Below are 26,747 nucleotides of genomic sequence, written 5' to 3'. Positions count from 1 at the left end.
CTTTTTAAAATAGTCAATTAATTAATTACTAAACTGATGCTTAATTTTTGAAATATAAATAAAATTTTTATTTTTTTAAAAAAATTGGTTGATAAAAAAATATTATTTATATATTAAATAATAAAAAATTATAAAAAATTGACTTTTAATTATCTAATGTTAATTATTTTTTTAATTATAAAAATTTTCAATTTTTTAGAGACTACTATAAGAAAAACATCCATTCAGGTACACTTGAAAAGTGTAGTTAAAAGTGAAAAAAAATGATGCCTTAGGCTATGGCTACGCTTTTTGGGCTACGACTATGCTTTTTGGGGTGATTCCTATTCGCCCGTTGCCTATTCTCAAAGGCTACGCTTTTCTGCACCAAGGGCTACGCTTTTGGCGTTTGGGAATAGGCTACGCTTTTCAAGTGATGCTGTCCAGGACCAAAGGCTACGCTTTTCAACTTTCATTCTTCCAGAATAGGCTACGCTTTTCAACGCTACTGCATCACTTGTAAAGCGTAGCCACATTGTATACCATAGCTACTTTTTATAAGCGTAGCCCTAGATCCCTCTTTTTTTTTTTAATTTTCTGTATAACCATAGCTACTCTATATAAGTGTAGCTTTAGGTCTCTCATTATTTTTTTTTTAATTTTCTATATATATATATATATATATATATATATAATATTCTAATATTTTTTTATACAACATAATATTTAATAATATTATTACATATATAATTTTACATTTTTAATTAAATGAGTTAAATATTATAAAATAAAATTAAACACATAATTATACTAAATAATTTTTTTAAATAATAAAAATTATCCTTACACAATTCAAAGACATAATCTTAAAAAGCAATTAACAATCAAAATATAACTTAAGATAATTTAAGTCACATGAAACTTGTATTACATATCAATTAAAATGCAAAGTTTGCACTTTATATCCAAAAAGAATTTAACAAACAGAAAATCATTAATCTTCTAATCTTGGCATAATGACTAAAAATGTTCTGAAGCACCTTCAAATTCTTCTCAAACACATCTTTTTCATGCTGATCTTCATCACCATCAAGAAAACTCTTGGCCTTAACAATTATATCAGTGTTCATTCCCTTGGTCATTCCCTTGTTCATTCCCAGCAAGAACTAATTTCCAAGCAGTTACTGCCCTGCTTACAGCTGCAAATTATCATAATTCAAAAAGAGAAGAATGTAAGAATTTTGCATACTGATTCACCACCATACGCAATCAATACAAGATTATATTGAAGGAAATGACCGGGCTACTTACAAATATTCTTTTGACCATTCTCGCGACACATGAAGAAAACAAAATCATAGAACTGAATGAATTCTGAAAAGTATGCCTGGCAAGAGCAACAAATGAAGCACATGTTCCAATTGCAAGTATCAGATTAAAGATTAAAAATACAAGAAAACAAACTTGTTGCTTTTTTATTATTCTCATTAAAGTTGAATGCTAAATTCACAAAATCATGCCAATCAGCTTAATTTCTAGTGCAAAAGGGGAAAACGGCGTTGTTTCAAAGAGTAAAGTGAGAATCATCAACCTAAATTGTAGAATTAAAAATGAATTGAGACAGATATATCAAATTTGCACCAATATCCCAAATGCAAAAGGAAAAACCATAAAATAAATAAAACTGTGCTCTTTCCACTGTTATTTAATCATGTCACTCAATCAAACACAACACAACAAACAAAACAAAAAAAAAAATTTGGGGGTACCAATAATGGTAGGAAAAACCATGGAAGCTGGAAAACAACAAAACTAAGGGTAAATCAAATAAACAAAGAAAGAAAAGAAAAGAACATTGCTCACAAAAGCTAAACAGAATTGAGGTTGTATTATTGAAAAGATATACGTATAGTTAACTAGTCTAGCCATTTAAAAAGTAAATAAAAAATAATCTTTTTAATGAAAGCTAAGAATCCCAATTCTAGAGTCCTAGATTGCATTGAAGCCATGTGAAAAATTGGTCAATTACCTTGATAAAGGACATCATCATCTGCTTGAAAGTTATCAGTTTTGCACTTGATATTGAACCACTTATTGACCAATGTCTTGGGCCATGAAAGCTTCACTAAATAAAGGAGAGTAAGCAATGGCTATGGCAAAATGCAATTGCAAATGAAGCTTGGAAGCACAAATGTCATTTATTTTAAATCGAACATTGCTTTTCTTGGAAGCACAAATGCCATTTAACAAATCCTATTAGTCACATTGATCACTTCAATTTCATAATTCAACACATACAAATTAAGAATACGTACTATAACAAATAACAAGTATTGTAGTAGGAAGTAGTCAAATGCAACATATTTCAAGTCTTAATTTAGCACTAATTAAAAAGAATGCAATGTTGGATGAGAAACGAACCACGTGTCTGTGTTGCTCGAACCTTTCATAGAGGTTAGCTGCCTGAAAAAGATGAATAAGAACAAGAAAAATGGTTAAATAATTAAAGTTAGGGACCCAAAGTAAAAAAAAATTAATCAGAAGGGTGAAAGACCCGGTGATATCAATGTATATCAATTTAGCTTAGCTTGTGAAGGTGGGAAGTGTGAGAACTCATCATCAAACAGAAAATTATTGAACAAAAAGGAAATATCAAGAATAATACATAAAATCATAATTAGTTTTCTATTTCAAAATTCAAAACAAAACTGAATACAATGCTATAAGGGAATCACAGATACAGGGAGAATTTTACACATGTATCAGCACACTGGATTAGTGATGGCAACATCAAGAACAGAAGCTAGCACCAGGATGATAGGGTATGATGAAGGGTCTTGCGAGAAAGCAGAGGAGAAAAGATAAACAGATAAACGGGTAATAGACAAAGATAAACAGATGCACAAATCCAGGCACAAATTCAAAAGTGCAAAAAAACAGGAATTCTAGCAAAGAGAAGTGCACAAAACTAGAATTACAACAACCAGAATTGCACAAACAATTTTCAGCCATAACAACACAACTTCAAGTGTTAAAGTGTCAATAAAGCCAACAACATATGATTTTCAGCCATAGCAATTAACTTAACCATATGCAAATATAAGAGGCATAACATATTATACATATACCTAATATATTATACATATAAAAAAAGGGGACAAAAGAAATCCTAATATATTATTATTTATTTTAAATTGGAATCCTAAAGTGTACTTTAGTTTTGGTTTTGCAACTGCGTTCTAAGAATTTAATTTTATATGATTTTTTAAAAACTGGCTACTGATTTAGTACACTTCAGAAAAACAGCAAGCAGTAACCAATTTAGAAAAATCATATAAAATCCATCTTTGGTTGGATTCTCCTAAATTTTGGTGTGATTGAACCAGACTTACCCATCTTTCACCCAGTTTAAGTCCCAGAGCATTTTCACTTCTCTAGAAAAAGTTATGCCTCTCGAAATATGGTTTTGTTTTAAGGAAAGAGTGCTGTCGCAGCAGTGAACAGCCCTGCTTCCAGAAGATACAACTTTCTCTATAAAATTCAAATTGTCCTGAAATTTGGACATAAAATACTAGACATACTAATATTTCATTTCTCTTTAGTTTCATCTCCAAAGAGTTTCTGAGTATTGAGATATGTGGTTTTGAAGTTGCTGTTCTAGAATTCGAACAGCATTGTTTCTGCAGAAAATGACCATTTTCTAAAAATCATATCTCCCAAACCACACATTAAAAAATTCTGAAATTTTAGAAAAATAATCTAGACATCTTAAGGTTTCATAAAAAAATAATTTCACTCATTTTGAGTGGCTAGATTGCTCCCAGTTTTGTTCACAAATTGCTGCCCGAAACTACATAATTCTGCAACATGTAACCTCGGGTTTTGAGAGGTCAAAAATTGATTCCTAGCTTTTCACTCACTCTAACCTTGCATTCTAACTTTCTTTTACCTATTGTAACTTGTTGGAAAGATTAAATCAGCTCCAATTGTTCAGGATTAATAAATCACCATTTTTTGTCACTTTTTACATTTAAGCGTACTCATATGAAATCAACAATTTTTGTATTACTCAACATAGCAATTCAGCCACAAATCACTCAAACAATTCACATATATTATCATCAATTTACTGCATCATATATAACAAATAGACCAGAATCATCTCAAATAATCATTAGCATGTATCATCAATTAATTCAATCATGAAACTTGGCTTTTAGCCTTTCAACAAATTCTGCATTCTAACAAACTTGGATTTTACATGTATAAGCCTATTGCGCATTTCATCAAACAGCTCAAGTGAAAAATCACCCGAAGGAGCACACAATCAATAAGCTCATAAATCAAACCAGCAACATTATTAACAAAACGCGTAGGCTTCCTATCTCTATCTCAGCATGCATATTTCTTATCATAACAAAACAGATCATCCAACATTCAAAAACAAAAACAATTCTTTATATAGATAAACAAAAATCAATACATTCAAATAAAGCATCAATACCTTTATATAGATATTTTACCTCTCGAAAGTTATAAGCTGATATAGTTAGGTGAGTGCAGTAATTAACTACCACTTTTCAACAAAAAATCAGCAACTTCAGCTAATTACTTTCCACTAAGATTACTAGGAACGTAGAACTATATATAATAAGGAAACATCACATCAAATTAATTAAGATTAAGAAGAGAACTAGATGAAGTTAGTGTTGTTGGTTGGGTTAGTTGCAGCCTGATTTTTATTTGGAATTTAATCATGATGAATTGGAAAAAAACATACCTTAGCTGCTCTTGTTCTTGCCCTTGCCCACCTTGACACAGCAGATTCTTGTTTCTCCACATCAAAGAATGAAACTGAACTCCTTTTAAGAGCAGCAAAATCCAATGCCTTCCACCTTCATCATTCAAAAACATTTAATTATTTACATGTATAAGATAGAAATTTAATCAAACACTCAGGGCGCACCAACAAAAAAGGCATGTTTTCATGAAAAACTAACCATAGTTCCTCCACCACCACAGCACAATCTGCCAAGTTTCTTCTGGTATGGTAACTCTTATAAACCTTCTGCAGCTTGGTGGCAGCTGCATCAAGCTCGCTTTGGAGAAAAAGAAATTAACAAAAACACAAAAAATGCTTGACAATTAGTACTATAGTAGTAATCGTAGGCAAGGAATCAAATTTCTGGAAGCTTTGGTGGAAGTTATGCATGTCTTCCATAAAGGACTAACTAACTACATATAGTATTTAAAAGAAACGACAATACGGGGGGAATAAGAGGAAAGTTGCAGTGGAACCCTACCCTACCATGTTATTAATTAGCAAGGGCCTGAGTACTCAGAATCAAATAATTTTAGGAGAGTGGATAACAGGCTAGAGACTGCAGCAGCACAGATAAATATTTCCGTCCAATTCTTCCTACTTTATTCATTCACACTCATTAGTTTTATAGTAACCCTTTAATTTTAACGGAATTTCTACACAATTATTATTTTCTCTGGATACGTAATTAAATAATAATACATTACAATTCTTTTTGTAAGGAATGGCCGTTTAATTGCAACAAGAATGAGAAGCTACATAAGAATTTATACAGCTATTTTTATCCATATGTAATGTAATTGACTCAAAACTCGGCTAATAAAACTCTTATTTCCAGTGTGCTTCATCAAATAACAGTATTATACATTCTAGGACCAAGTTTTTCCCTTTTTCCCATTTGCTGTTATTTTTTTGACACATTTTAATTGGCTATTATCACTAAAATTCAAAGCATCTATGAAAAATAACCAAAAAAAGCATTTGAAAAGCATCAGAGAGGAATATAGCTTGAAGCTAGAAATTGAAAGCAACCACTATGTTCAAGGAATGCGTATGAACCAAGACATAAATCAAAATATTTCAGTGTGAAACCTGTTCTTTTCACTAATTTTTCCTTAAGATGCTAAACTAATTGAAAACCTAAACTTCGAACCCAAAACCCCCAAAAATTCACAGAACCAATTGAAAATTGATACATACCTTCTCTATCTTAATTAGCCGTTGCAGTTCATCATCACTATCAAAACCATACCCACTTTCGAACTGAAAAGTGAGAGTGAGTTAGAGAATGAGCGAGAAATGGAGGATACAGAACAGAGAATGTTTACCTGGTGACAGAGGATACGACGTTGGTGATGAGCGGTGACGGTGAAGAAGAGATGAGCGGCAACGCAACAGCTTGGCGACAAAGCACGACGGCGGCGAGACATCCCTTCGAGCTCCTCGGCGGCAGTACAGCAGCCCGACGGTGGCAGAACGGCGATGGCAACAAGCCCTAGCAACGGCGATGGAGCTTCAGTGGCGACGGAGCACCCCCTTCTTCTCTCCTCCATCGCGTTTTCTCTTTTCCTCGAGCTCTCTCTCTCTCACTGGCGCTCGACAACGATGGCGGCGGAGCCTTAGCCGGCGTCGTCCTTTCCTTCCTTCCCTCACTTTTCTTCTTCTTCCCGTTCTCCCTTTCAGATTTCTTCCCTCTTTCGTGTGTGGGTGGAGTGAGGATGAGGGTGTATGTCGCGTGAGTGAGGGTGACTGGGTGAGGGCAAATTTTTGCTGAGTTTATTTGAGGGTGTGTTGTGTGCGAAAGGGTTGGCGAAGGTGAGGGTTATGTGCGAAGGTGAGAATGGCGAAAGGGTGTGCTTCTGGAGGGAAGAGGGTTTGCTATGCGCGAAGTGTCTCGTGGGGGTGTGTTCTTCTGGAGGAAATTGAAAGGGGAACAAAAAAATTTACTAAGTGTTAGGAATTTGCCATACATACATTAGGCATCACTTTTAAAGCGCACCCAAAACATAATAAATAAGTTATTTTTAAAAGCGTTCTCTTTGATACGAAAAGTGAACTTATAGATATTAACCTACGGCTACGCTTTATAAGTGATTTCTATAATACCTAAGACTACGCTTTTTAAATGATACCGCATTTGTGTATTCTTTTCTCTTATAAAAAGGCAACACGAAAAAAAACGTAGCCTATTCTTTTCTTTGGCTGAATGAGTATTTTTTTGTAGTTTGAGAGTTTAAATTTTAAGATAAATAATATAATTTTTAAAAAATTGATTGATATTAATTGAAATTAGTTGAAAAGAGTTAACTTTTTAATTAAATTCTAATTTATATTCTTTGTTTTGACTTTTATATATAATTATTATAAATATAAATAAAATTATTAATTTTTCTGTGTGTGTATATATATAATTTTAGTTTCAAATTATAAATATTTTTTTGTGTCTTTTAAAATATAAATATATTAATATTGAATAAAATTTATTTTAATATATTTTTGTTCTATTATAAAAAAGTTTTGGGTCCGTGCACTGTAAAAAACTTTTTAAAAGTTGGGGGCAACTCCAACGAAAAAGAATTTGAAAAAAAATGGGTTATCGATTTTTATGCTGTAATTTAAAATGTCTGGTAGTTGATCAGAAACAAGATAATCTTTCAACATTCTATTATAGGTGTTAGGAAGGTTACTGTGATCGAGGATGATTGACAGAGATTTGAACAATGCAGGAGTAGAGAATATGGTATTGTATAGAGTATGGTGTTGTCCGTGTTGGTTACTTTTTGTGTCGTGTTTTGTTCTTTTATTTTTCTAATTTGAAATAAGCTTAGTGTTATTGTGTTGAGGTTTTTAATAAATAAACTCAAATAGTAATGTAAAGTTATATGGCCATAATAAAAAAAATTGTAAACTTTTAATTTAATGATTAATTTTGCAAAAATATTTATTCAATAAAAGTTATTTATAAACAAAGTTTTGCTATACAATTAAATATTTTTGTCAATTATTACGTCTAATTAAATAGATTTAAATTTAACAAAATTTACTCACACAAAAAAGTACGTAATCATAAATTTATTCGTGTTTCTTTTTTTTTATATATATTTTCTCTTATTTGTCGTTCTTCTATTATTGTTGTTGTTGCTGTGTGAATTTTTTATTTCTTCTTCTCCTCCTCTTTTTACTGGTGTTATTGTAACATTTTTTTCTTTGCTTGATTATTTTTGTTCTTTTTAAAAACATAAAAAAAAATTATGAGAAATTGAAATAACATGGAAACTTGAAGAAGAAAAATAAAAAAATGATGACAATGATGATGAAGAAGAAAAAGGAAGTTTGAATTGTACAAAATTTATCAAAAAAATAGCACTGAACTTTTTAAGTTTGACACAGAAAATTTTTAAATTTTGACATTGAAATTTTTTAACAGTGATACAGAAAAATAGCACTAAAATTTCTTAAAAATAATATCAAAATTTTTTAACCGTGACACCGAAATTTTTCTTAATAAATCTTCTTTTTCTTTCTCTCAACATGTTCTTTTTCGTATTTTTTATTAATATAAATTTTTTTGTATCTTATTATATTTTATTTTAAAATGGATCGGAGGATTTTATTTTTATCTAAACAAATTTATTTTAAATTTGAATTGTGCACTCTTAAATCCTAAACAAAAAAACTGTTTTGCAACATGGCATAAAGATCAATTTAATGGTCGACCTGGGTTGGCTTTGGTAAAGTGGGATATGATACAGGCACTGAAGAAACTAGGAGGGGTAGGTGTGGGAGATGCGATGGCACTACTAGAAAACTAGTTATTACAGACGGATATTTTCGATGGATTTTATCCCACGGAAATACAGACGAAATTTCAAAAGGATTTTTTGTCGGAAAACTAAAAAAATGAATTAGCATAAATTATAGACGGAAAAGAAAATCCCTCAGTAATTCTGTCGAAAAAATTAAATTTTTTTTTGTAAAAAACAGTTACAGACGAAAAATCCATCTGTAATTAAATGGACCAAAACACTGTGTTTATTAAATTATTACAGACGGGAAAATCCGTCTGTAATTTAAAATTTTCCGTTAGAAATATTAAAATAAAGTTCAGCGTTACAAAATCCCCTCATTTCACATATTCTTCCCCGCACCTCCACACCCTCCCCTCCAAATGCTCTATTGGCAGTGCTTCTCAGCCTTGCACCGCCATCGCACCTTATGCCGCCGCCACACCTTGTGTTGTCGCCGCACTGAACCTCCATTGCACTGAACTTCCATCGCCCCGTCACACCCCTTCCCGGCTCTTCTATGTGTGTTGCTCGCGTCATTCCCTTTCGAACCTTAATGTGCATTTCTCTGCCACCATCTTCGTCGCCTTTGTCTACCTTCGCGATTTTATAAAACTACAGCACCGATCGTTCATTCAGCGGCACTAACCATAACCAATGGCGTCCACCGAGCAGCTATTGAAGAAGCGAAAGCACGACACTCTTCCGGAATCTCCACTGCCACACCACCGCCGCTAGCACCGCCGCCACAATCTCCTCAAACCCTAGCTCGTCTGCCTACTCCTCCTCCTCCGCCTCTGTCACGAGATGAGGTCGTCACCAAGCAGAGGAACAAAGATGAGGTTCGAATCATGTTTGAAAGCTACCGTCACATCAAGCTCTTCTTGTAAAAGAAGGAAGGTGATTTCATCCATGACCTTGAACAGAGCTTCTTCGCTCTCGTCAATGCTTCCAGAGGTAAACACTACTATCTAGAAATTCAATGTGACTAGGCAAGTTTTGACATGTTCTGTAACTACTATCTATTTTTATTGCTAGTTCTTTAGCTGCATATGGAGCCTATGTGTGCCCTATGCCATATTCGAATGAAGTTGGTTTGCAAATGCTTACAGGTGGAGCTGCCAGGGAGGCTACAGTGTTAGGGTATCATATTACTCCCTTGTTTTTGTACTATGCGTATCACGGACCTATTTTTAGAGTCTTACTCAGATTAAATCGTGGCAAGATTCATGACAGTAGGTAATGTACTTCTCTGCTTGTGTTGCACCTTTGATCTTGTTTGTGTTACTCCCTTGATTTGATTTATAACTCATATGGTTATTGTAGGCATTATGGCTATATTGGTTACTGCCACAAATGTGGAAATTCTCATGAATATTCTCGGGATCAACTTGGTCAGATTAGTTGCTCTTGTAGTATGCCAATGGTATATTTCAGGTTTTCCATAAGATTTCATGAAATTTGTTTGTTTGAATCCTAAGTTCCAGATATATTAGTTGCTTTTTCCTATTGAATATGCTTTATAAGTTATGTAGCAGCAACGAATTTATGTTATGTAACACTTAGCTTAGCTTTAACAATTCAGTTTTGAATCAATGGGAACCAAAATTTTAGATATGAGAATTAAAATACTTGAAAAGTGAGGTAATGTTCTTTTTTTTTTAATTTACCTTTAATTAAAGTTGGTTTATATGAAGGGAAACTGTCATGAAAGGAAAATGAAATATGATACTTCTAGTGATTCAAACAGCTATAATGCCTCTCTTCTTTTGGAAGCTTGGAGGCCTATATCAATGGGACACAAGAGAAGGTAGTTACTGGCTGGTTTTACCTGCTTAAATGAAGCCAAAATAGACGGAATTAAATTATAGAACCTGACTGATATTCATATCTGTGTAAAATCCTCACATGTGAAACTATTATATGCTCTTACACTACTTCTATGGAGATCAATGGTAAATTAATTTGGCATAAGAAAACATGCTTGCGCTTTTCAGTCAAATAATGAGCCTTTCAACCTTCAAGTCCTTATGTTTATTTGTTAACATTCTCTTAAAATGCTGATTCTTAGGCCGTTTCTAATGTTCTGCTTCAATTTCTTGCGGAATTGGTTAATTTAGTTTTGGAGCATCCGTTTCTAAAGTTGTTACCAACAGTCTTACTATATTTCATTTATTAAGATATATGCTCCCACCATTTCTGATCTGCAAGTGAGTATGTATTGCCAATGGTGCTTGTATTATTGAATATTTGAATTGTAAGATATGTTCAATGATGTGTTGTTTATTTTGGTCTCTTCAGAGATTTATCTCAGCTGAATTTGGAGCAGACCCTACCAAGGTTCAATATATGACCTGGAGGATGGCCGTAATTTATACGCACCCAAACTCAAAATTTGCTAGATAGTTGAGGCCGAACGCATTCCATATACCTACATTTGCCGCAATTTCTTCATGAAGATTTTGCTCCCTTCTCTTGTTCAGCCAGGCTTAAATGCTCCTCCTAGTGACAAGGTTACCATATTTGGTGATGGGAACACAAAAGGTCTATTTGATCGAAGACGATTGCTAATTTCTTATCACGTAATTGTTATTCTTTTTGTTTGATGCTTATTTATGAAGGGTTTCTTTGCAGGCGTATTTGTTAAGGAAAATGATGTCGCTGCCTTCACTATTAGCACAGTTGATGAACCCCGTACCTTGAACAAAGTGTTGTACTTGAGACCCTCAGAAAACGTTTATTCTCTGAATGAACTAGTCGAGATGTGGGAAACTAAAATTGGGAAGAAGCTTGAGAAATCACACGTCTCAGAAGAAGAACTGATCAAGAAAATCGAAGGTAATACTTTGACTTCAAATTGATTGTGACTATGTTGCTGCTTCTTATCACTTTTGTCAATTAAGCATCAAGATTCTAGACGGTATGAAAAATCATCTCATGTTATGACTGACAGGGATATGAAGTTTCTACTTATATATAGAGAAATGTAAGGAAAACTTCTAATTCAATGCATTAGGTGAGTGTTTGATGTGTCTTGCAACCCTAGTTCAATTTCTCTTGACTAGTTTTGCTGGTTTTGAGTACCAAAATGGCAAAATCATTGTGGTATCTATTTGGAGTATTTGGTTGGCTTGAACACAATTCACAGACCTTCAATTATAAATTCTTGGACTGACAAGTTTTATGGGATATGATTAGATGCTTGGTATCTATTTGGTGTATAAATTCTTGAACACAATTCACACACCTTAAATACTTATATCTGAAATAGTTTTTGCAGATGTGGTATGAATATCTGCTCTTTATATTCAACTTATTTCTTAAACATGCTCATCATCGTCAAGATTAAATGCTTCCAATTAGTTCTAAAATGATATAGTAGTGAATTATTTTGGCAGATTCAGGACCAATTTGAGATATTTGATCTTTCAGGACTATTTTGACTATTAATACTATTTGTGATGCTGGGCTTTTCCTAAGGTATGTATATGTTGATCTTGGACTTCTTAATTGGCACAAATCTGCCTTGGAAACACAACAAATGTTCTTGAAATTCTTAATGTCATGTTTGTTGCCATATTTAGCAGAAAGTAATTATCAACTGGCAAACTAAAAATATTTGGATATAGTTAGTATTGTCCTATTTATTGGATTGGTCAAAATATGTTCTTGTCATAGTGGCTCTAAAGTACCAAATTAGCAAAATGAAATCAAAATCTACTATGTAGAATCTTGAAGTTATTATGAGTTAGTAAACTTTAAAAGCATGAAAAATGAAGGATAATAATGTACAAATGCCTGTTAGTTATATATATTTTGTAGGGGTGAAAATGGAGAATTGAGATTGGGAATCAGAAGAGCTGTTCGACCAAGAAATGGTCTTCCTGAGTCTATTGTTGGTAACCAGAGTTGTTATCCCAATTTCCTTTCTTCTGTGGCCTAATGCTATATCAGCAAAAAGCATGTTTCATGTTTTCTACAGTCCAAGGTAATAGATCAGAAAGATATTTTCTTCTGTTCTTAGTTCTTATCAATATGCAAATCCAGTGTAGGGATTAAATGTTCAGCCATTTAACTTGCTACATTGCAGGGCAACTCATGCAGATTTTGTTGTATCCTATCAAAAGTATGCCAAAAGCATCAAGAATCCGGTGACCATTGGCACAAGATTCAAAGTGAAATTTGAAATGGATGAATCACCTGAAAGAAGGTCAACAGTGGCAATAGCTATGAATATTTTAGCTGCATATATCTCACGAAAATTTATATCCTGTGAGGAACATGAATCAATCTTCTTACCTTGCAGGTGTACTAGTGGTATAGTGACTGGAATGAGTGATTTGGATCCATACAGATGGCCTAAATCAAAATGGAGGTGCTTAATGGTACATTTTTAGTTTTGCTTGAAATATGCACCATGTTTTCCCCCAAACATTTTCTCTAAGTTTACTGCTTTGATATCCAACAGGTCTTGTACCATAAACTTATTTACTTTTTGACTGATTACAAACTGATTTGGAAGAGGAAAAGGCACATGAAATTGCCAAGTTACAGGATGCTTTGCATGCAATGGTGAGCTTCACTTATTTATCTTTCTCTTTTTCTTCTATTAAACTTGCAGCCCCAAATCGAAAGTCACTGGAACTAGACCAGATGTTAAGGTGAGCTTCACTTATTCATCTCAAGAATACATTGTATATAGATTATGTTGTCACTATTTTTTTATTTTTGTCAGAATTTGATACTTGGAAAACAGATGAGAAATGGAAAAATCTAAGGAGGCAGAGAAGCCTGAGGCAGAGGATCAATTCATGACCCCACTTTTTGAATCAATGGACACAATAATGATGAATGGTTTCTGCACAGATGAAGTTCCAATTTTAGAACCTAATTAAGCAACCTTATTGTATATTTTGACTTAATTAGAGGACAATAGTTGATGTATCAATACACTTTGTTGATGTATGGTTGTTACTTGTTATTATAATTGATGTATCAACACTTTGTTTATATTTTGAAATATATTGACTTGTTTGTTTATAGTAATTTTCTTTTAGTTTGATAATACAATGAATTTATTTATTTTTCGAAATATTATAAATATTTGAATACAAATTAGATAAAATTTGTATTAAATTTATATTTATTTTGTATGAAAACAAGTTTATTTTGTAATTGAAAAAATAAAAAAAATATTTTACCTTACTGACGGATTTATAGACGGATTTTCTGTCTGTAATTAGAGTGTGAGATGATTTTCCAAGGTTCAAATTACAGACAGAAAATCTATCAAAAAATCCGTAATTACAGACAGAAAATCCGTCTAAAAATTTGTCTGTAATTACAGACAGAAAATTCGTCAAAAAATCCGTCGACTTCTGAAAATGGATGGAAAATTTACAAAGGGAAAATCCATCGGTAATTGGTAAAAATCCGTCGATAATTTTCCGACGGAAAAAAATCCGTCGGTAAATAATTTCCGACGGGACTTTTACAGAGGGACAAAATCCGTCGGTAACCAAAAATCCGTCTGTAATAAAGACTAAATCTGTCTGTAAATCTGTTTGTATTAATCCATTTTTTAGTTGTGTGGTTCGTAATACCGCATTATTATTCAAGTAGTGGTAGAGATTTTCTAAAGAAGATTGTCCACTATGGAAGAAAATTGTGTGCTCGTGCAATAATCTGAAACCTAGACAACTTTTGTCTACTCAAAATCTATCAGTAAAAGGGGGCCCGTGGAGAGATATATGTCAACTACAAATAAAAGAGCAAAATGTCAGACAAAAGATGATTGATGGACTTGCTATGGAAGTAGGAGATGGTAGATCAACAAGATTTTGGAAGGATACATGGTTACAGTCTGGGAAGTTAAAAGACTCCTTTCCGAGACTCTTCTTGGTTTCAAATAACAAAAGATCCGTAATTGGAGACTGTGGGTTTTGGGATGGGATAGAGTGGGTGTGGAACTTCCAATGGAGGAGGGAACTCCGCCAATGGGAGACTGAAAACTTGAATCAACTGCTTGATATCTTGCACGCTGTGAGATTGATAGCAGGAGTATAAGATAGAGTGGTGTGAAAATTTGACAAGGAAGGCGTTTATTCTACTAACTCATTTGCGCAGGTTTTGCAGGAACAGACTCTGACGGATGATATCCTTAGCTACAAGTTCACAAATGGAATCTGGAAAGGACTAGTGCCCCCTCAAGTTGAGCTATTTACTTGGTTCGTGCTAGTAGAGCGAGTCAATACAAAAGTCCGTTTGAGTAGATTGGGTATCATTGATCGGAATGATAACATTTGTGTTATGTGTAATAAGGAAGTTGAATCTATACAACATTTTTTTGTTATGTGTGAGTTTGCTTGGCAGGTATGGTGTGCATGGATTACTCATGTGGGTCGTGTTTGGAGTATCCCAGGGACCATAAAAGAACACTTTGAGGGTTGGAGGATGATGCCTATGAGAGGAGACGAGCGTAAAACATGGTTAGTGGGATTCTTCTCAGTTATATGGAATGTCTGGTTGTGTAAAAATGAACACAATTTTCAGAATAAGGCAACAATTGTGGTGGATTGTGTTGCTAGATCGTTTTGTTGTTCCAAAAAGTGGTATGGAAACTAACTCATGTTGTTGATGGTTATGTCAAAGATGACATAGGGGTTGGGTAGCATTTATTTTTTGATTATTGATAAATCCTATTTTATGATTTATCTTGTGCTCATTTGAGTGGTTTTTATCAAGTCCTTACCCACTTATTCATACTATTTGCATGGTTTTACATTTTCCTTACTGATTTTGTGCTATGATTGAAAACATGTCTTCTTTAGTCTTAATTTGCTAATATTAATCTTCTCTTATTACCATTAGATGCCTTGATATGTGTGTTAAGTGATTTCAGAGCTTATAAGTCAGGAATGGCTCAGAGGATGGGAAGAAAGCATGCAAAAGTGGAAGGAATACAAGAAGTTGAAGAAATTGCTAAGCTGTCCAGCCTGACCTCTTCGCACTCAAACGGTCATAACTTGAGCTAAAGAGATCCAAATGATGCGGTTCCAGTTGCGTTGGAAAGCTAACGTCTGGGGCTTCAATTTGATATATATTTTGCCATAGCTGCCCCGAAGTAAGGTGACGCGAACGCGTGGATCACGCGGACGCATGACCTGGCAGAAACGCAATCCACGCAAACGCGTGGATGACGCTTCCGCGCCACTTTCCCGCGACCTGTACGTACCAGAATACGCTGGGGGCGATTTCTGGGCTATTTTTGACCCAGTTTTTGGCCCAGAATACACAGATTAGAGGCTATAAAGTGGGAGAATGCATCCATTCATGGGGAGGCCTTCAATTATTCACTTTTCATACTTTAGATGTAGTTTTTAGAGGGAGAGATTCTCTCCTCTCTCTTAGGATTTAGGATTAGGATTCCTCTTAAAGGATTTAGGACTTTTATTACTTCAACTTACAATTTCTGCTCAATTACCAGGTTCAATGTTCCTTTTATTTACCTTCCCAATTTAATTTATGAATATTTCCATGTTACATTTGATATCTTTATTAGTGCAACTTGAGGTATTTCAGAATTATGATTACTTTCTTTTATTTATATAAACAATTTAGATTTTTCCCTTTTGGCTTTGATTGATCAATTGAAGACTCTTGAGTTATCAAACTCATCGTGATTGATAATTGTTATTTTTGCTAATTGAATTGGATTCCAATAACTCTAGTCCTTTCTTAGGAATTGGCTAGAACCTGAGGATCAAACTAATTAGTCCACTTGACCTCCCTTTGCTTTAATAAAGGTTAACTAAGTGGGATTAAAACTCAATTATCATCACCATTGATAAGGATAACTAGGATAGGAATTCCAGTTTTCATACCTTGCCAAGAGTTTATTTTACAGTTATTTATTTATTTTACTTGTCATTCAAATTACTTGTTCCTCACTTTCAAAACCCCCAATTTACAAAACTCATAACCAATAATAAGAACACCTCCCTGCAGTTTCTTGAGAAGACGACCCGAGGTTTAAATACTTCGGTTATCAATTTTAAAGGGGTTTGTTACTTGTGACAACCAAAACTTTTGTAAAGAAGGAATTCTTGTCGGTCTAGAAGCTATACTTACAACGCGAATTTATTTGCAAAAATTCTAGATCACGCGAGAGTTTCGCTCTTTCAAAATGGCGCCGTTGTCGGGGTACTGCAAACGTGTGCCTTATTATTGGTTATTGTAAATATTTACTTTTTGCTTGTTTATTTGCTTTTATTTTTGTTTTTATTTTTGCTTTTTCATAAATTAAGAGGTTATTGATTTTTATTTAGTTATTAAAATTTTTTTCAAAAATTTGTTCTTCGTGTTCATCTTGATCTTTAAGTTGTTCTTAGTTGTTTTCTTCGTTTTGATCTAAAAATTTTAAGTTTGGTGTCATTTTATGGTTTTTATCTTTCCTCATTAAATTCAAAAATTCAAAATTTAAAACTCAAAATTTCAAATTTCAAATTTCAAATTCCAAAATTCAAATTAAAAAATTTTTAAATTCAAATTTCAAAATTTCAAATTTCAATTTTCAAAATTCAAATTTCAAAATTTAAAATTCAAATTTCAAAATTTCAAAATATGAAATTTCGAAATTCAAATCTTTTTTTTTTCAAAATTCATATCTTTTTCAAAATCTTATCTTATCTTATTTAAAAAAAAAAAATCAAATTTCAAAATTTAATTTTCAAAATTTAAATTTCAATAACCTTTTAATTTCAATTTATTTTTATTTTCGTTTTTAATTTTATTTGCTACTATGAACTCTCACCCCTTTGGCTATGAGTCTGGTTACAATTATGTTGCAGGAAGAGGAAACTATAATGAAAATAGACATCAAGGTTGGAAGAATCAAAGATGGGAGGAGCCACAAGGATTTGATCAACCCTCTTGGCAACAACCCCCTCCAACGCACTATAACCAACAACCATTCTGTGATGCATACCAAGATGATGACTATGGTGGACCCCCTTGTAGTTACCAACAAGCCCCACCATATGCTTAAGAACCATCTCCTCAACACAACTTTGAACCACCATACTCACAAGCTGCTTACCACCAAACACCACCATATGACCCTAACCTATATCCACCACACCAACCACCATATGAACCACACCCAGAACCACCACCTCAATATTCACCATCTCCATATCTTTATCAAGAAGAACCACCTTCCTATTATGAACCCTTTCTCTAAAATAATGAACCCTCCTATCCACCCCAACCTCCATTGGATAACAGTGCCCTTAGTGTTATTCTTCAAGGGCAAGAAGAGATGAATAAGAGTGTGCTAAATTTTGCGGCCGCCTTAGGCGAGTTAGTAAATATAATAGCTTCCCGACATCTGAGAACTCAAAATACTCCCATGGCTGCATGTGGAGAATCTAAAGAAGAGCGTAGCATGAAGGAGACACTAGAAACTTTAGTGGATAATGAGGAACATGGCTTTATATTGGAACAAGTGGAAGAAGCCATAATAGTTGCAGAGGAAGAAGTGGTTACAGACTTAGGAGATGCTGAACCTCCATGGGAAAGTCAAGACATAGAGCCTCCTTCCAAGACGGTTGCATTTGATGTTGAGGAGGGTGTACAACCTCCAAGGCATGTCATGGTTAAGGAATTGGAAGAGGTCGATCAAGAGATGGAGATTCAAGAAGAAGAAGCACAACCTCTCATGCCCTTGGAAAGCAGTGAAGAGGAGATTGAATTGGAAGAAAGCTACCAAGAGGAAGAGGTTGAAATTGAAGAAGCTTACAAGGAGGTGGAAGTTGTCAGAGAATAGCACAAGGGAGTAGAGCTTGTAAGTTCATTAGAAACACCTCTCCCAAGGCCATTACCGTCCAACACAACGTTCAAGTGGGTAAAATTTTTATCCTTGACCTTTACCTTCCCACTTGAATATGGGCTACTGGAGACGGATGGTCAACTTAGAGCTCTTTGTGGCATTAAGAGTAAGAGGAAGATGGTTAGTGGTAGGAGTCGTCATGCAAGATTCAATATGGTGGAAAGCTCAAAGTTTAAATGCAAAGGTTGGTGTAAAGCTCAACTGAATGGGTCTAGGAAGTTGTTTGGTCGCTTTAGTGAGAATTCAGATTGCCTGCCCCCCGGTTGGAACACTAATGATCAACAAGAAGATGGGGGCAAAAGCAAGGTTTGGGACCCCGAAATTCATTCTGGCAATCAACACTCTTGGGGCCTTGTCACTTGCTTTAACTTGCTTGAAGGCTTTCTGCGCCTAGTTTGGGATCCTGGAGGCTACTGGAATTCCAAACATTGGTGGAAATTTTTGGATGAATTCAAACACAAGCCACCATAACAGGAAGCTCATCAAATGTCCAACATAAGGAATTTAACTAAAAGTGCTAGGTGGGAGACAACCCACCATGGTATGATCGTTCATTTTCCAATTATAATTTTATTTAGTTTTGTTTGTTTTTGAATTTTATTTTATTTCATTGAACCTGGAATTATTCATAACATCTGCATACTGCATTCTGCATTTTTGCATATATATATATATATATATAAAAATCGCACGCGACGCGACAGCGTCGCTAACGCGTCCGCGTTAAGGGTGTTCAGATCCAAACCGGTCCAAAAAAATCGCAAAACCGGACCGATCCAAACCGAAAACCGAATTAAACCGCTCTATTTTGGATTTTTTTAGAATTTTGGATCAGTTTTATTGCGGTTCGGTTCGGTTTGCAGTTCCACTATGTAAAACCGAACCGAACCAAACCGAACCGCAATAACAATAACAATAACAATAACAACAACAATAACAACAATAATAATAACAATAACAATAACAATAACAATAATAATAATAATAATAACAATAATAATAATAATAATAATAATAATAATAATAATAATAATAATAATAATAATAATAATAATACCCTTACTTACCGTAGCACACTTACTAGCGCAGTAGCGCCGCTCCTTCAAAATCCAAATAGCCAAATGTTTGAAACCCTAATCTAAAGAAAGAAACCCCTTTGCCCTCTCTCACTCTCTTAGTCTTCGTTCTTCACTCTCACCATCACAGCATCACTCACTCTTACCATCACAACATTACTCACTCTCAGTCACTCTCACTGACACACGCCAACGCCGTCTGCCGCTCCTCTTCTGAATGATGCCCTTCGTCGCCTCCTCTTCTCAGTGACGCCCTCTGCCGCCTCCTCTCCTCGGTGACGCCCTCTGCCGCCTTCTCCCTTTGGTGGCGCCGCTGCCGCCTCTTCTTCAAGGTATATTTTTACTTGCTTTTGTTTATTTTGTTTTGTTCTATTGTTTTAAGATTTTGTTTAATTTTAATTTTTACTTGTTAAACTGTGTTAAATTGTTCAAGCCTTCAAGGTATATCTTTACTTGCTTTTGTTTGTTTTGTTTTGTTCTGTTGTTTTAAAATTTTGTTTAATTTTAATTTTTACTTGTTAATCTGTGTTAAACTGTGTTAAATTGTTCAAGTCTTCAAGGTATATCTTTACTTGTTTTTGTTTGTTTTGTTTTGTTCTGTTGTTTTAAGATTTTGTTTAATTTTAATTTTTACTTGTTAATCTGTGTTAAACTGTGTTAAATTGTTCAAGCCTTCAAGGTATATCTTTACTTGCTTTTGTTTATTTTGTTTTGTTCTATTGTTTTAAGATTTTGTTTAATTTTAATTTTTACTTGTTAATCTGTGTTAAATTGTTCAAGCCTTCAAGGTATATCTTTACTTGCTTTTGTTTGTTTTGTTGTGTTATGTTGTTTTAAGATTTTGTTTAATTTTAATTTTTAGTTGTTAATCTGTGTTAAACTGTTCAAGGTATATTTTTACTTGCTTTAATTTTTACTTGTTTTAATTTTTACTTGTTAAACTGTGTTTTAATTTTATTTTGTTGTGTTCTGTTGTTTTAAGATTTTGTTTAATTTTAACTTTTAGTTGTTAATCTATGTTAAACTGTGTTAAACTGTTCAAGGTATATTTTTACTTGCTTTAATTTTTAATTGTTTTAATTTTTACTTGTTAAACTGTGTTTTAATTTTATTATGTTCTTGTTGTACTGTTATTCTTGTTATTAAAATTGGTTAAACTTTGTATTAAATTAAGTATTTTGTTCTTGTTGATTGAAATTGAATTCTATTTTTTTTATCTTTGGCAGATTTTATATTTGTTCGGTTGTTTTTAGCTTTCAATTCGAAGGTCAACAATGTCAGCTTCATATCCTGAGGTAATTTTTTTATTGTGTAATGTGTATGTTGGTAACAACTCAATATGTTAATTAATTGAGAAAAATATTAAAATAACATAAACTGATTAATTATTCTTTGTTATCACAGGATGTTCAAAGTAGCGAGCCAGGATTTACCAGTGCTACTCCATCCACTTTTGAATCAGTCAGATCTTCAGGACAGTTAGAGTCAATGCCGCCTCCACAGCAGCAATCGCAGCCACAAACTCAGACGCAGACACAGCCACCATCGTTGCCGCCACTGCCGCCGCACAGTGATCAGAACAATGAAGGAACTAGATCTAAGAGGAGGAGAGGCAAAGCAAATGTTGCTAATGAGTCACCTAATCCTGGCCAGTCTGAGGAACAAGGTACAGGTAACACTAAAAAACCTGTTAGACCTAGATCTTGGACTTGGGAGCATTTTAAAAAAGATGATAGTGGTCCCAAACCTAGGGCTATATGTAAGTGGTGTGGAGCATCTTATGCGACTGATTCACATAAAAATGGTACTAGCAATCTTAAAAGTCACTTGTTGAGTCAGTGTAGAAAATTTCCAAAAGATTCACTTTGATCCCACTCAAAAAACACTTGTTATGCAGCAACTTAAAAAAGAAGAAGGAAATGGGCTGGGTAATTGTTTGACTTCTGTATCATTTGATCCTGATTTATGTAGACAAGCTCTTGCTAGAATGATAATCATAGATGAGTTGCCTTTTAGATTTGTTGAAGGGGAGCGATTTCGTTATTTCATGAGTGTTTTACAGCCAAAACTCCATATTCCGGGCAGAATTTCAGTTGCTAGGGATTGTTGGAACTTGTTCATGAATGAAAAAGATAAGTTGAAGAGTGTCTTTATAAACTCAAATCAAAGTATGTGTTTGACCACTGATTGTTGGACTTCTGTACAAAATCTAAACTATCTTTGCCTTACTGCACATTTATTGATCAAGATTGGAAGTTGCAAAAGAGAATTCTTAACTTTTGTCTCATCAAGAATCATAAAGGTGAAACAATTGGTAGGAAGATAGAAAAATGTCTTTTGAATTGGGGAATAAGTAGAGTCTTTAGCATCACAGTTGATAATGCTAGTTCAAATGATGTTGCCATTTGTTACTTGAAAGGTAGAATGGAAGATTGGAATTCACATCCTTTAAAAGGTGAACATTTGCATGTTAGGTGTTGTGCTCATATCTTGAACTTGGTGGTGAATGATGGTTTGAAGGATATGCATTCTTCAATTAGTAAAATTAGAAATGCTGTTAGATATGTCCGTGCTTCTCCTAGTCGTATGGATAGGTTTAAAAGTTGCATTAAAGAGGCTAGGATCCAAGACTACTCTTGTGTGTAATTAGATGTCCCCACTAGGTGGAATTCCACTTACATAATGCTTGTAGTACTTTAAAATTCCAAAAGGCCTTCAAGAGATTAAGTGAGAGGGATGCTGAGTTTGTAATGATGCAAGGGGCATTCCAAAGAATGAAGATTGGGATAATGCAAGATGTTTTGTGAGATTTTTGAAGATTTTTTCTGATGTAACCAAAAAAGTCTCGGGTTCTACATTTGTGACTTCTTCTTCATATTTTCATCACTTTTGTTCAATTCTTAGTTCTTTGAAGACTTGGGATGATAGTAATGACATACTACTTAAGGGTATGGCTACAAAAATGAAGGCTAAGCATGATAAATATTAGGGTAACTTGAGGAACATGAATATGATAATTTTTGTTGCTGTGGTACTTGACCCTAGATACAAGATTAAGTTTGTTGAGTGGAGTTTTCAAAGGTTGTTTGAGAAGGATGATGCTGATTTCTTATGTGGTAAGGTGAAGGAAGTATTCAATGACTTGTTTAACAGCTATAGGGTTGCTCTCAATAGTGATCAAGCACACCAATCTGCACAACACAGCCAAGATGTGGATATGGATGATAGTGCCTTTGATGATGTTCGCTTTGCGGCAGCATTTGAAAATGATGTACAAGCAAGTGAGAGTGTCAACACAAATGAAGTGGATTTATATCTCATGGAGTCCTTGGAGAAACCAATTGATCTAAGTAGTTTTGATATTTTAACTTGGTGGAAAGTGAGCTCTAACAATTACAAATATCCTGTTTTAAGTCAAATTGCGAGGGATATTCTAGCTATGCCGGTGTCAACGGTTGCTTCTGAATCCGCCTTTAGCACTGGAGGTAGAGTGCTTAATCAATATAGGAGCTCTCTTACTCCAAAAACTGTTGAAGCTTTGATTTGTGCACAAAATTGGTTTTGAGCCAATTCATTGCCAATTGACCTTGAGGAGTCTTTTGAAGAATTTGAAAAACTTGAGAAAGGTAATGTTCTTTAATATTATGTTTTATTTTATCTTCACATAGTGATTAACTTTACTATTTGATAATATGTTTAACTTACTAATATTTATTTTATTATATTTTATTGTAGAACTTGAGCCAATTCCTCAACTAATAGATGAAGAAGACTCTGGTGATGAATCTGATTAGTGATCAGTGCTTCAGCTTTCAGTTTGGAGTTTTTTATGTTATGTTTTTATTAAGACTTTTCTATGTTATTTAATTTTGTGTTGTTGAGACTTGTTTAGTTATTTTGATGCTAAAGAATTATTATTTTATCAAGACTTGTTGAATATGTTGGATTGTTGGACAATTGGACATGTTAGTTTATAATGTTTTATGGAATTTTTGTTTTATTATTATGTTGAATTGTGTTTTATTATTATGATGGATTATTGGACAGGTTATATAACTTTATAAATTAAGTTATTATTTTGTATTTAAAAAACCGCGGATCCAAACCAATCCAAACTGCTTGTAATCGGATCGGATTGGATCGGATTTCCAAAAAATGTTCATCCAATCCAAACCGCATCGGATTACCACGCGAACGCGTGCCCCACGCGTCCGCATCATTTTCAAAATATGGCCATCCACGCGATCGCGTCAACCACGCAACCGCGTCACCCAAAAATCTGGCGAAAAGAGTTTCGAACAGAGAGTTGCGCGAACACGAGGCTGCACTCGCGCCAATCGCACAAATCAGGCCACGCGATCGTGTGACCCACGTGTCCGCGTCGCCTGCGCCGCACAACTCATCCAAATCAGCGCCAATTATCTTCTATTTTCTTTTCTAATCCTAATTTCTTCTATCTTTTCTTCTTTCTTTCTTACTTTATTTCTTTCACTTCTCATTCCTTTTCACCTTCATTCTATTTTACTTAATTTATTTGCATATTTCATTCATTGCATTTTAATTTAGTGCATATTTTTGTTTCTTTTCTAAATTCATTATTTTTCCTTTGGTGTTAAAATTTTCTTATTTAACTGTTGCATCTTCTCTTGAATTATTTTGGGTGCTTAGTGACTTGTGTTATTCTGGTTAGGTAATATTATTTAAATCAATACCAATCTTTTATACCTGTATTATTTTTGTATTGACATGAATTTATATTATCTTTCCTTACCCACTCTCTTTCCCATTGTTGTAAATTTTTTGCACTCTTGATTTGCCATGTACTTCTACTATTCTCTCACTTGCATGCTGTAGCTACCATGTAATTGAGACCCTTATTATCTGGCATTAACACCCATATTTTATTTATTTTCTATCTTTATTTTGGGTTAATTTTCTTCTTTTCCCTCTTCTTTCAGGATAGCCACCACAAAGGGAGAGGAAAAGCTTCTTAATGGGAAGACAAACAAGTCCACCTGCACAATCTTTGGAGAAAAGTATCAGTTGAAGCAACCCGTCCACTTGTACATCTTAGCATGCACCGAGGACGGTGCAATCTTTAAGTGTGGGGAGGTCGATACCAATCTCCATGGGTTAGTTACTCTTCTATCTCAACACCAATGGTTTATTTTCCTTGTTAGTTGTTGCATTTACATGTTTGATTGCATATTTTACCACTTGGTTGAAGAAATATTTTCTTTTTCAAAAAACTTTTAGAGCATTTCACTAATTTGAATAAAATTTAATGTTACACTTGTTTGAAGAAATATTATACTGGAACATGGTTTAGAGCTCGAACACACAAAACCTGTGAGATTTTTGAGCCTATTTGAATTGGTTGTATTTTACCAACCAATATTTTATTTTTGGTGTGTGTTTTTCTCTCTAAAATTGTGATCTTTATCTTGCTTAATTCTATATTTCCATGGTTTGATGTATGCATACACTTACATGATTCAAGGCCTTTATTTCACTGAGCTTACATACACCCATATGGCCTTACCCTTTTCATTATTCTTTGCAAACCAATTTTGAGCCTATTTTACCCCTTTGTTCTTTACTTTAGCACATCATTAACTCTAAGCGAAAAACAATAATGTCCTTAATTTGAATCCTTGGTTAGTTTAGACTAGTGAGAGTGCTCATGAATTAAGTACGGGAAAAGTTGAATTTGGAAACATTTGGTTTGAGAATTGAGTATGTTAGAATTTTCTGAAAATGTGAAAAAAAATGTTTAGGACATGATTCATGCATCCAATAATTTAATCATATGCATTGAGAAAAAGAAAAGAAAAGAAAGAAAAAATATATATAAAAAAAAAGAGAGAGAAGTGAGAAAAAGAAAGAAAAAAAAGAGCAATTAAGCAAAAAGAGGACAAAATGCCCCAAGGTAAGTGGTGAAAGCAATGCATATGTACTGTACTTGAAATTAGAATGCATGAATATGTGAAAAACATGGTTAATGGATAGTTAGATGTGGTATTATGATTACATAGATTGTCTAAAGTTAGGTGGAAAGTTTAAGTTAATTAAGGATTCAGATTTTAGTCTACTTGGCCAAATACAATCCTACCTTGACCCTAACCCCATTACAACCCTTTAAAGACCTCTTGATATGTGTATCTGTGCATTAAATTCATGTTGATTGTTAGATGAAGAGCAAGCCTTAGAAAGCAAGGTTAGTAGAGAATTGAGAGAATCGAACCTAAAACACTTGAGTGATTAGAGTGCATACACTCCCAGTGAGGGTTCGATGCTCGATTCTTTGTTCCCGGCTTTCATGAGCTATTTTCTTCTACAAACCTATTTGTACTTCATTTTTATGATTTGAATTAGTGAAATCCAGTTCATATTTATTCTTAGAGAATTTATTTACTTTTAACCAAGTAGGTAGAAACATATTGCATGGAGTTGCATTCATATAGATAGGTTGCATTTCATACTTTCTTACTTTCCTCATTCACTCTTATAGCTTCTCTTGAGCTTAGCATGAGGACATGCTAATGTTTAAGTGTGGGGAGGTTGATAAACCACTATTTTATAGTTTATCTTGTGCTCATTTGAGTGGTTTTTATCAAGTCCTTACCCACTTATTCATACTATTTGCATAGTTTACATTTTTCTTCCTGATTTTGTGCTATGATTGAAAACATGTCTTCTTTGATCTTAATTTGCTAATATTAATCCTCTCTTATTACCATTAGATGTCTTGATATGTGCGTTAAGTGATTTCAGAGCTTATAGGGTAGGAATGGCTCAGAGGATGGGAAGAAAGCATGCAAAAGTGGAAGGAATACAAGAAGTTGAAGAAATTGCTAAGCTGTCCAGCCTGACCTCTTCGCACTCAAACGGTCATAACTTGAGATATAGAGGTCCAAATGATGCAGTTCCAGTTGCGTTGGAAAGCTAACGTCCGTGGTTTCAATTTGATATATAATTTTCCATAGCTACCCCAAAGCCAGGCGATGCGAACGCGTGGTTCATGCAGACGCGTGACCTGGCAGAAACGCAATCCACGCAAACGCGTGGACGACGCTTCCACACCACTTTTCCGCGACCTGTACGTACCAGAATACACTGGGGGCGATTTCTGGGCTATTTTTGAACCAATTTTTGGCACAGAATATACAGATTAGAGGCTATAAAGTGGGGGAATG

General features: G+C 34.1%; 2 protein-coding genes across 3 annotated transcripts; one reads left to right on the top strand and one right to left on the bottom strand.

The window, feature by feature from the left end:
• Positions 1 to 787: 787 nt before the first annotated feature.
• LOC107639677 (uncharacterized) lies at positions 788 to 6,764 on the bottom strand. Of its 2 annotated transcripts, none has more exons than XM_021121447.2 (8): positions 6,130 to 6,764; positions 6,002 to 6,064; positions 4,980 to 5,078; positions 4,760 to 4,874; positions 2,401 to 2,442; positions 2,009 to 2,099; positions 1,291 to 1,366; positions 788 to 1,178 (listed from the first exon to the last, which is right to left on the bottom strand). In XM_021121447.2, the coding sequence occupies exons 3-8, from the start codon at positions 5,068 to 5,070 to the stop codon at positions 1,099 to 1,101; spliced, it is 495 nt and encodes a 164-aa protein (XP_020977106.1). In that variant the 5' UTR covers positions 5,071 to 5,078; positions 6,002 to 6,064; positions 6,130 to 6,764; the 3' UTR covers positions 788 to 1,098. The 2 variants fall into 2 exon arrangements, with proteins under 2 accessions (XP_020977106.1, XP_088341586.1); XM_088485460.1 differs by having other exon boundaries at positions 4,980 to 5,064.
• Positions 6,765 to 12,461: 5,697 nt separating this feature from the next.
• On the top strand, positions 12,462 to 20,584 carry LOC107639678 (auxin response factor 2B-like). Its single transcript, XM_088484819.1, has 11 exons — positions 12,462 to 12,574; positions 12,677 to 12,796; positions 12,893 to 12,971; positions 13,055 to 13,158; positions 13,208 to 13,280; positions 14,713 to 14,958; positions 19,985 to 19,992; positions 20,104 to 20,111; positions 20,223 to 20,230; positions 20,414 to 20,440; positions 20,558 to 20,584. The coding sequence occupies exons 1-11, from the start codon at positions 12,462 to 12,464 to the stop codon at positions 20,582 to 20,584; spliced, it is 813 nt and encodes a 270-aa protein (XP_088340945.1).
• Positions 20,585 to 26,747: the final 6,163 nt, after the last annotated feature.

Source organism: Arachis ipaensis, chromosome B4 (assembly GCF_059453495.1).
Source record: "Arachis ipaensis isolate K30076 ecotype BB chromosome B4, ASM5945349v1, whole genome shotgun sequence".
Lineage (NCBI taxonomy): Eukaryota > Viridiplantae > Streptophyta > Magnoliopsida > Fabales > Fabaceae > Arachis > Arachis ipaensis.
This window is presented reverse-complemented; position numbering and strand designations above follow the sequence as displayed.